Below are 11934 nucleotides of genomic sequence, written 5' to 3'. Positions count from 1 at the left end.
AACCCATCGATATGGTTTTGGAGATTATAGCTATCCGCTACACTATCCACGACTCGGCCAATCTTTGCGTCATCTGCAAAGTTTCCCAATTGTGCCCCCCGTTCACTCCAACTCGTTAATGTATAACACAAGCAACAATTTTTTGCCTCTTAACTATCTATATCGCTTTGAAAACAATTTTTATCCTCCCCATGACTTGGTTTCCAACCTATCTTTGCATCCTCAGCAAGTTAGGCCAGAATAGAGTCTGCCCCTTCATCCAAGTCATTGAGGCCATGAATTATCGAGGCCCAAGCCCTGCAGCACTCCCTAACTTAACCAGAAAATGGCCCATTTATCTCAACTGCATTTCCTGTCCATTAGCTAATCTACTATCCAGGTTGATACATCACCCCACACCCAACTCCCCCACCATCACCATGCGCTCCTGTGCAGTAACCTTTCATGTGGCACCTTACAGAATGCCTTTTGGAAAGTCAAGTACACCACATCCACAAGTTCTGCATTATGCATCCTCCGAGACTTCAAACAGATTTGTCAAACACTATTTCCCTTTCACAAAACCATGTTAACTCTGCCTAATTGTACCATAATATTCTGAGTGTCCTGCTACTATCACTTTAATGATGGATTCTAGCATCTATCCTAGACTGCTCCGGGAGACGAGAGATGAAATTGCTGGGCCTCTGACGGAAATCTTTGTCGCTTCTTTGGACACAGGTGAGGTCCCTGAGGATTGGAGGATAGCGAATGTGGTCCCGTTGTTTAAGAAAGGTAGCAGGGATAACCCAGGAAATTATAGGCCGGTGAGCTTGACGTCCGTGGTAGGGAAGTTGTTGGAGAGGATTCTTAGAGACAGGATGTATGTGCATTTAGAACGGAACAATTTCATTAGTGACAGACAGCTTGGTTTTGTAAGAGGGAGGTTGTGCCTTACAAATTTGGTGGAGTTTTTTGTGGAAGTGACAAAAACGGTTGATGAAGGAAGGGCCGTGGATGTCGTCTATATGGATTTCAGTAAGGCATTTGACAAAGTCCCACATGGCAGGTTGGTTAAGAAGGTTAAGGCTCATGGGATATAAGGAGAAGTGGCGAGATGGGTGGAGAACTGGCTTGGCCATAGGAGACAGAGGGTAGTGGTCGAAGGGTCTTTTTCCGGCTGGAGGTCTGTGACCAGTGGTGTTCCGCAGGGCTCTGTACTGGGACCTCTGCTATTTGTGATATATATAAATGATTTGGAAGAAGGTGTAACTGGTGTTATCAGCAAGTTTGCGGATGACACGAAGATGGCTGGACTTGCGGATAACGATGAGCATTGTCAGGCAATACAGCAGGATATAGATAGGCTGGAAAATTGGGCGGAGAAGTGGCAGATGGAATTTAATCCGGATAAATGCGAAGTGTTGCATTTTGGAAGAAATAATGTAGGGAGGAGTTATACAATAAATGGCAGAGCCATCAAGAGTATAGAAACACAGAGGGACCTAGGTGTGCAAGTCCACAAATCCTTGAAGGTGGCAACACAGGTGGAGAAGATGGGGAAGAAGGCATATGGTATGCTTGCCTTTATAGGATGGGGCATAGAGTATAAAAGCTGGAGTCTGATGATGCAGCTGTATAGAACGCTGGTTAGGCCACATTTGGAGTACTGCGTCCAGTTCTGGTCGCCGCACTACCAGGACGTGGAGGCATTAGAAAGAGTGCAGAGGTTTACCAGGATGTTGCCTGGTATGGAGGGTCTTAACTACGAGGAGAGATTGGGTAAACTGGGCTTGTTCTCCCTGGAAAGACGGAGAATGAGGGGAGATCTAATAGAGGTGTACAAGATTATGAAGGGAATAGATAGGGTGAACGGTGGGAAGCTTTTTCCCAGATCAGAAGGGACGATCACGAGGGGTCACGGGCTCAAGGTGAGAGGTATAACACAGATATTAGAGGGATGTTTTTTTACACAGAGGGTGGTGGGGGCCTGGAATGCGCAGCCAAGTAGGATGGTGGAGGCAGATACACTGACATTGTTTAAGACTTACCTGGATAGTCACATGAGCAGCCTGGGAATGGAGGGATACAAACGATTGGTCTAGTTGGAACAAGGAGTGGCACAGGCTTGGAGGGCCGAAGGGCCTGTTTCCTGTGCTGTACTGTTCTTTATTTACCCAAAGTCCAAAGGTATGCGCGCTAGGTGGATTGGCCATGTTAAATTGCCCCTTAGGGACAGGGGGACGAGCTAGGGTAAATGCGTGGGGTTATGGGGATAGGGCCTGGGTGGGATTGCGGTCAGTGCAGACTCGATGGGCCATATGGCCTCGTCTGCAGTGTAGAGATTCTATGATAGATATTAAGCTAACTGGTCTTTAGTTCGTTGCTTTCTGTCTCCTCCTTTTGTGACTAGTATGTTTTCCAATCCACTGGGACCTATAGGGAATCCAGGGAATTTTGGAAAATTACAACAACTGCACCCATTATCTCTGCAGCCACTTGCTTTAAAACCCAAGGGTACAGTCACCAGGTCCAGGAGGCTTCGAAAGGTTAGTCATGGCACCAATTAATTCCAGCCTCTCGGACTACCTGGATCCACTACAGTTTGCCCAGTGCTGCCACAGGTCCACAGCAGATGCCATTTCCCTGGCCCTGCACTCAACCCTGGAACACCGAGATAGCAAGGACACCTATGTCAGACTCCTATTTATTGACTACAACTCAGCCTTCAACACTATTATTCCCATGAAACTCCTCTCCAAACTCAGTCGCCTGGGCCTCAGCACCTCCATCTGCGACTGGATCCTGAACTTCCTAACTCACAGACCACAATCAATAAGGATAGGCAACAACACCTCCTCCATGACCATCCTCAACACCGGTGCTCCACAAGGCTGTGTTCTCAGCCCCCTACTATACTCCTTATACACCTATGACTGTGCGGCCAAATTCCCCTCCAATTTGATTTTCAAGTTTGCTGACGACACCACCGTAGTGGATCGATGTCAAGCAATGACAAGACAGAGTACAGGAATGAGATAGACAATCTGGTGAACTGGTGCGGCAACAAGAATCTCTTCCTCAATGTCAACAAAACGAAGGAGATTGTCATCGACTTCAGGAAGCGTGAAGGAGAACATGCCCCTGTCTACATCAATGGGGACGAAGTAGAAAGGGTCGAGAGCTTCAAGTTATAAGGTGTCCAGATCACCAACAATCTGTCCTGGTCCCCCATGCCGACACTATAGTTAAGAAAGCCCACCAATGCCTCTACTTTCTCAGAAGACTAAGGAAATTTGGCATGTCAGCTACGACTCTCACCAACTTTTACAGATGCACCATAGAAAGCATTCTTTCTGGTTGTATCATAGCTTGGTATGGCTCCTGCTCTGCCCAAGACCGCAAGGGACTACAAAAAGGTCATGAATGTAGCCCAATCCATCATGCAAACCAGCCTCTCATCCATTGACTCTGTCTACACTTCCCGCTGCCTCAGCAAGGCAGCCAGCATAATTAAGGACCCCACACACCCCAGACATTCTCTCTTCCACCTTCTTCCGTCGGAAAAAAATACAAATATCTGAGGTCACGTACCAACCGATTCAAGAACAGCTTCTTCCCTGCTGCTGTCAGACTTTTGAATGGACTTACCTTGCATCAAGTTGATCTTTCTCTACACACTAGCTATGACTGTAACACGACATTCTCGTTTCCTTCTCTATGAATGGTATGTTTTGTCTGTATAGCGCGCAAGAAACAATACTTTTCACTGTACGTTAATATATGTGACAATAATAAATCAAATCAAAGAAAGACCCTATAGCTCATCGAGTCTGCACCGACAATAACTACCACTAAGGTCACGCAAATCCTATTTTCCTATATCCCTAAATGTTATGATGTTTCAAGTGCTCATCCAAATATTTTTAAAGGTTATAAGGTTTCCAGCCTCCACACCTTACCAGGGAATGCATTCCAGATTCCCACCGGAGTGATTTTCTTTCCTCAAATCCCCTCTGAATTGCCTGTCTCTCACCCTAAAACTATGTTCCCTCGTGATTAATCCCTCAACCGAGAGGGAAGAGTCGCTTCCTAGTCACCCTGTCCATTCTCCTCATAATCTGATACACCTTTATCATGTCCCCCCTCAGTTCGAGAGAAAACAATCTAAGTCTATCCAGTCCCTCCTTATAGCTCAAATGCTCCATCCTAGGCAACATCCTGGTGAATCTCCTCTGTACCCCCTCTAGTGCAATATCCTTCCTGTAGTGAGGTGACCAGAACTGCACACAATACTCCAGCTGTGGCCTTACCAACACACTGTACAACTCCAACATCACCTCCTTGCTCTTATACTTTATGCCGTAACTGATAAAAGTGGCCCATCTGCCTTCTTAACTAGCCTATTCACGTATTCTCCCACCTTCAGGGATCTGTGAATAAGTACCCAAGATACATCTGTTCCTGAGTCTCCACTGTCCTGCCATTCATTAAATAAACCAGTAAGCTTAACATCAGTAGTGGGGAAAATTCTCAAATCCATTATCAAGGACTTTATCGCAGAGCATTTAGAAAGCAGTGGCAGGATCAGACAGAGTCAGCATTGATTTATGAAGGGGAAATTGTGCTTGACAAATCTGTTGGAATTCTTTGAAGATGTAACTAGTAGAGTTGACAAGGGGGAACCAGTAGATGTGGTATATTTGGACTTTCAGAAAACGTTTGACAAAGTCCCGCATAAGAGATTATCGTGCAAGATTAAAGCACATGGGGGAAGTTTATTGAGATGGATAGAAAACTGGTTGGTTGAGAGGAAACAAAGAGTAGGAATTAATGGGTGCTTTTCAAATTGGCAGGTAGTAACTAGTGGGGTGCCACAGGGATCGGTGCTGGGACCCCAACTATTCAAAATATATTAATGATTTGGATGAGGGAACAAAATGTTACATCTCAAAGTTTGCAGATGATACCAAGTTGGGTGGGAGGGTGAACTGTGACGAGGATGCAAAGATCCTTCAGAATGATCTGGACAGGTTGGGTGAGTGGGCTAATCAATGGCAGATGCAGTATAATTTGAATAAGTGTAAGGTTATTCACTTTGGAAGCAAAAACAAGGCAGAATGACTGTAAATTGGGAGAGGGGAGTGTGCAGCAGGACCTGGGTGTCCTTGTGCACTAGTCACTGAAGGTAAGCATGTAGGTGCAGCAGGCAGTAAAGAAGGCAAATGGCATGCTGGCCTTCATTGCAAGAGGTTTCGAGTGCAGGAGCAGGGATGTGTTATTGCAACTATACAGGGCCTTGGTGAGGCCACACCTACAGTATTGTGTGCAGTTTTGATCTCTTTTTCTCAGGAAGGATGTTCTTGCTCTCGAGGGAGTGCAGCGAAGGTTTACCAAGCTGATTCGAGAGATGGCAGGACTGATGTAGGAGGAGAGATTGACTTCTTTCTTAATTAGCAAAGATTCAACTGGCCTTGTTCCTCCAACTATTCACACAAACATTCAGCTAAAGATAGGCCCCAGGAGCAGAAGCAGTTTAAATCCTGCTTCTCTACAATGGTTCATAGAACATAGAAAGCCACAGCACAAACAGGCCCTTCGGCCCACAAGTTGCGCCGATCACATCCCCACCTCTAGGCCTATCTATAGCCCTCAATCCCATTAAATCCCATGTACTCATCCAGAAGTCTCTTAAAAGACCCCAACGAGTTTGCCTCCACCACCACCGACGTCAGCCGATTCCACTCACCCACCACCCTCTGAGTGAAAAACTTACCCCTGACATCCCCCCTGTACCTACCCCCCAGCACCTTAAACCTGTGTCCTCTCGTAGCAACCATTTCAGCCCTTGGAAATAGCCTCTGATAGTCCACCCTATCCAGACCCCTCAACATCTTGTAAACCTCTATCAGGTCACCTCTCATCCTTCGTCTCTCCAGGGAGAAGAGACCAAGCTCCCTCAACCTATTCCTGCCACTTCTGCTAATTCTGTCCAATTACCGACTCATCTCTATCCTGATTCTGATCCCAGGAAAGGTGCCTCAGAAGTTGTATAATTCTGGGTGCTGCTAACTGGAATATCAGCAGAGGCTGCCATAACAACACCACAACTGAAGGACATTTATTACTTAACAGCTATGCATTCAGATTCATGGTTTCAGTTTGAAGAAAGCAGAGTTTAAAAGTGAGGGGTGGGGGAGGGTGAAGAACAGGAATTGCAGCAGCATTTGCACAGCAACATTAAAAACCTGTAATGAAATGTCTAAATTCCTATACTTTGGTAGTTGCAATTAGCCACGTTGCATGTGTTATTTTATAACCCTGACTCTACTGCTCAGTATCTTTTAGCCAGTACAGTCGATGTCCAGTCAGCAAGCAGTCTGTTGTAAACTGACATTGCTCGTCAATTGCCTCTGTTGTCTCAGGGATTTGAATGTGAAAACAACGGCTGTGCTTTGTTAAGTTTTATTCCTAGCTGAAAGGCTGTTCATCTTGCTGAGCCTTTAGCCTCGGAGGATTTGGATATGGCATCACTGCCCCTCATTAGCATAGCAGCTGTCAGGGCTGAGCCCAAAGACGAAAAAGGGAAATGAGGAAAGCCCAAGCAGGCATCACAATCAGGAGCAGCCCAGGACAGCCCACAGTGCCAGTTAGTCCAGGACAATCAGTCAACTGGAGAAAGTCAGACCCCAAGGAGAAGCTTCTGAATACAGTCACCCCACTCCCTTTAACTAGAAGAAGCCAGATGCGCAGAGAGAAACATCATTCTGCCAGAGGGCAAGCTCATGTTAAAAGAAAAATCAGAAATGCACCAAATCCCAGTCAGCTGACTTCACACAAATAGTAAGGATCGAGCCTTATACTTTAATAAATTAATTTGATAATCACTAACCATTCTTAGTAAACTTAATGCCTTTCTCTAGTTGCAAAGAATGCAATTTAGGGAAGATATTCAGCAAGTGTGATTTTGATTCAGCTGACAGCAAATTCAGGGCTGCAGGCTATGTCCATCCAGGAGATTCACGGCACTTCCAAAACAAAGCCTTCACTTTCAAATCAGATCCCAATTGAATGGAGAAGACAGGATTAGACCAAGAACATGAGAACAGATATATGGATATTTTCCTCAACTCTTAATTTAGTCATGGACAGGTTGAAAGCCTGATTAAATAAGTCTCTCAGAAATCATCCAGGGATAGGCAGCATGGGTTTTTGGAGCAACTGCTCATTAATAATCAACATGGCACACTTCAAGATGATATTGAGACAGTAATGGGGAGGGTGCAGGTCAGTGTTGAAATTGTCATGGGTTGAATGGTACTCCATGCATCTTAGTATATGACTGATTAAGGACTTAGACAAACCCAGCGTGGGATCACAAGCTCAGTCGTTGGGAGAAAATGGCAATTTAATAGAGAAGGGAAACTTTTGAAGATTAGGCAAATGGAATATAGTGTTAACTGGTCAGTGGTCAGTAGTAAAGGGGAGACAGTTGTTTAACTTCCACTATGGCATCTGATGGAATTTAAATCTGATAAATTAAAAAGCTCAAATCATTTTTAAAATCTGTTATCGATGACAAATCTCAGCAATGGTGACAATAAAGCTATCATTGATTGTTATAAAAACCCATCTGGTTCACTAATGCTCTTCAAGGAAACATATCTGCCGTCCTTAACTGGTCTGGCAGTGCTGTGACTCCAGACCCACAGCAATGTGGTTGACTCTTAACTGTCCTCTGAAATGATCTTGCAAGATACTCAGGTCAAAAGCATTTAGGGATGGGCAACAAATGCTGGCCTTGCCAGTCATGCCACATCCCACAAGAGAAAGAAAAGTTCTTAGTGTTCAGGATATTGACCGTAAATACAGGGCAGATTGTGCACACAGCATTGACGCTATAAGCTGCACATGCAAACAAAGGAGAACAAACACAAGCAGAGGAGGATGGAAGAGGTAGCAGGCACGGACAGCATGGGTACAGGTAGCACCAGTGGTAGAAGCCGTATGGACAGAATGGTGCAGCAGAAACAATACTGCGCCAAACACCAAGGGAGCAGATATGTTGCCCAGGCAAGGAAGGAGGCCAGTACAGTGCACACATTGGGGGGGAAGGGGGGGGGTTGACAGCAGGGGCAGCACGCATATGCTCCAGGTAACATGTGGGCAGAGTGAGTGTACAAGGTGCTTCACGTACCATACAGAGTGGGTAAATGCTACACACAAGTGGAAGGTGCAGTAAACCTCAGACAATGAATAGGAGTGTAGTACAGCACCCATGGGCAGAATGGATAAAGGGAGAAGCCCACATGTAGATGGGGCAGACAGCATGTGGGCCAGGGCAGTAAAGGCTGCATATGCAGACAAAGGAGTACAGGCGATAAGTTGGGACATCATAGGCAGGATGTCCCTCCCCTACATACATTCTGTCAGAGAGGTGTTACAAACAGCACTTGTGGCAAGGTAGAGACCCTCATAACATTTAAGAAATATTTAGATACATATTTTTGATGCCAAAGCGATGGGCCAAGTGCTGGAGAATGAGTGTACAAGTTAGGTGGTTTGTCTTTGGCGCAGACATGACGGGCCAAAGGACCTTTTCCCAACTCTAAAAAGCAGGTCGTATAGGCAGAAAGCAGAGTCAGAGAGGTTTACAGCATGGAAACAAGCCCTTCGGCCCAACCCCATTCCGCTCAGTTTTTACCACTAAGCCAGTCCCAATTGCCCACATTTGGCCGATATCCCTCAATACCAATCTTACCCATGTAACATAAGAACATAAGAAATAGGAGCAGGAGTAGGCCATCTAGCCCCTCGAGCCTGCCCCGCCATTCAATAAGATCATGGCTGATCTGACGTGGATCAGTACCACTTACCCGCCTGATCCCCATAACCCTTAATTCCCTTACCGATCAGGAATCCATCCATCCGCGCTTTAAACATATTCAGCGAGGTAGCCTCCACCACCTCAGTGGGCAGAGAATTCCAGAGATTCACCACCCTCTGGGAGAAGAAGTTCCTCCTCAACTCTGTCTTAAACCGACCCCCCTTTATTTTGAGGCTGTGTCCTCTAGTTTTAACTTCCTTACTAAGTGGAAAGAATCTCTCCGCCTCCACCCTATCCAGCCCCCGCATTATCTTATAAGTCTCCATAAGATCCCCCCTCATCCTTCTAAACTCCAACGAGTACAAACCCAATCTCCTCAGCCTCTCCTCATAATCCAAACCCCTCATCTCCGGTATCAACCTGGTGAACCTTCTCTGCACTCCCTCCAATGCCAATATATCCTTCCTCATAGAAGGGGACCAATACTGCACACAGTATTCCAGCTGCGGCCTCACCAATGCCCTGTACAGGTGCATCAAGACATCCCTGCTTTTATATTCTATCCCCTTCGCAATATAGGCCATCTAACTATCTAAATGCTTTTTAAAAGACAAAACTGTACCCACCTCTACTCTGGCAGCTTGTTCCAGACACTCATCACCCTCTGTATGAAAAAGTTGCCCCTCTGGACCCTTTTGTATATCTCCTCTCGACCTGAAACCTATGTTTCTTCGTTTTAGACTCCCCTACCTTTGGGAAAAGGTGTTGACTGTCTAGCTGATCTTTGCCCCTCATTATTTTATAGACCTCTATAAGATCAATGAAAGCAAGCATGCCAAATACCTTCTTCATCACTCTGTCCACCTGTGACTCCATTTTGAAAGCTATGAAACTGTACCTCGAGATCTCCTTATTCTATAACTCTCCCCAACACCCCACCATTAACTGAGAAAGTCCGGCCCTTGTTCGATCTATCAAAATGCATCACCTCACATTTATCTACATTAAACGCCATGGTGTAGGCAGTGATAGCAACATGGGCAGAGAAAATACATGTGGCAGTATTGATGGAGGCAGCAATATGGGTAGAGGTTATTGCAGACAGGGAAAGGGAGCACTTAAATGGCCTGTGACAGCAAAGGGGAAGTTAAGGCGGGGCTGAAGGGGCAGGGGGGCCGAGAGGGGTGGGCCCAGAGGGGTGCGGGCGGATCGGGGGGAGAGGGGTGCAGGCGGATAGGGGTTCGGGGTGCGGGCGGATCGAGGGGGGGGGGAGGAGGGGTGTAGGCGGATCGGGGGGAGGGGTGCGGGCGGATCGGTGCGGGCGGATCGGGGGGGGGGAGGGGTTCGGGGGTGCGGGCGGGAGGGTGCGGGCGGATCGGGGGGGGGGGAGAGGGGTGCGGGCGGATCGGGAGGAGGGGTGCGGGCGGATCGGGGGGAGGGTGGAGGGGTCCGGGCGGGGGTGTGTGTGTGTGGAGGGGTCCGGGCGTATGGGGGGGGAGGGTGTGTGGAGGGGGTTGGGAGGGGTCCGGGCGGATCGGGGAGGGGGGGGGGGGGTGGTGTGGAGGGGTCCGGGCGGATCGGGGCGGGGGTGAGGGGTCCGGGCGGATCGGGGCGGGGGTGAGGGGTCCGGGCGGATCGGGGGGAGAAGAGAGCGTGTGATGAGGTCCGGGCGGGAGCGGTCCGGACGGATTGCGGGGATTTTCTGGGGGTTGGCGGATTTGGGGGGGGGCGGGGAGGATGTCCCGCAGTGGAGGCCACACGGGGCTGTGTTTGACACGCTGTTTATTGGTACATTTGTGAGCGCCACAGTGTGTCCGCCAGCCCCGCTCCCCCGACCCGCAGTCCCTCCGCCAGCCCAGGCCGGCCCGCTGAGGTAGATGCCCGGCTGCCTGTCCACTCCGGTCCCGGGGCTCTCCTGCCCGGGTCTAGATCCGCTCCAGGCCCCGCTCTCAGTCCAGTCCAGGTCGCGGCTCGGTTCACTCCAGTCCAGTCCCCGGACGGCCGGGGCTGTGGGTTGAGTCCGGCCCGGGGCTCTGGGCTCCTCACCGGGCGCCGTTGGCTCCGTACTTGGACTTGGTGATGAGGTAGAGAACGATGTCCTGGTGCCCACCGAAAGCGGCGATGTGCAAGGCGCTCCAGCCGTCGCGGTTGGCCAGTCGGATGTCGGCGCCGAATTTGACCAGCAGCTTGACCAGCTCCAGGTTGCCGGCGGTGACGGACTGGTGCAGCGCGGTCTGGCCCTCCGGCCCGAACGAGTTCACATTGAAGGGCCCGTCTGGCATGTTTTGCAGCAGCGACTGCAACTCCCGGGTGTTGCCGCGTCTCACCGCCTCCTGGAACATACGCTGCGGCCCGCCGGCCGGAGACACCTCGGCCTGGCTCATAACCGCCGCCCCGGCCCCGACACTCCCTCAGCCCGGGGCCCGCAATGCCTCCGGCCCGCGCTCCAGACTCCCCGGGGCTGCTCCGCGCTCTCTGTCCTCGGGCTCCTGTTCACTCTGTCCCCGGGCCGCCGCTTCGGGCCCGGCGTCCCCCGGGCCGCCGCTCCGGGCCCGGCGTCCCCCGGGCCGCCGCTCCGGGCCCGGCGTCCCCCGGGCCGCCGCTCCGGGCCCGGCGTCCCCCGGGGCTCTTTTCTCTTCCCCCCTCCCACCCACCCCCCCCCGGGGTTATCCGTTCTGTCTTCGCTGTTTTTTGCGAAGCGGCCGCGCGGCTCCCGCCGCTTTTAACCGCCGAGCGGGCTGTTGCCATGACAATGAAACGCTGGCTCGCGGCTTACCATACAACCAGCCAATCAGAGCCAGGCACCCATCCCCCACTACACGGTCTTTGGCTGGGGACCCACGTGGGGCGGGTCTCACTGACTGGTGGGCGGGGCCAAGTTAATTCATTAAAATTCTGGAGCGTGGGAACCAGGAGAGCAAATCTTCCCAGAGACATTGTAGATAACAGATAAAACTCACACACACGCACACATATATAAAAATACAGATAAAATGTGTACACACAGATAACACACACATACATTGTCGATAAACCACACATTTCGATATATACACAGATAGAACTGAGATATAGAGATAAAAACACAAATACAGATATAAACAGAAAATATATACAGATAACACACA

General features: G+C 49.3%; 1 protein-coding gene across 1 annotated transcript; it reads right to left on the bottom strand.

The window, feature by feature from the left end:
- Positions 1–10488: 10488 nt before the first annotated feature.
- On the bottom strand, positions 10489–11436 carry LOC144487831 (notch-regulated ankyrin repeat-containing protein A-like). Its single transcript, XM_078205905.1, has one exon. It carries the CDS (start codon positions 11188–11190, stop codon positions 10849–10851), a length of 342 nt encoding a protein of 113 aa, XP_078062031.1. The 5' UTR covers positions 11191–11436; the 3' UTR covers positions 10489–10848.
- Between the last annotated feature and the right edge of the window lie 498 nt (positions 11437–11934).

Source organism: Mustelus asterias, unplaced genomic scaffold, assembly GCF_964213995.1.
Source record: "Mustelus asterias unplaced genomic scaffold, sMusAst1.hap1.1 HAP1_SCAFFOLD_1067, whole genome shotgun sequence".
Lineage (NCBI taxonomy): Eukaryota > Metazoa > Chordata > Chondrichthyes > Carcharhiniformes > Triakidae > Mustelus > Mustelus asterias.
Note: the sequence above shows the minus strand (reverse complement) of the source record. Positions and strands in the feature narration are given on the sequence as shown.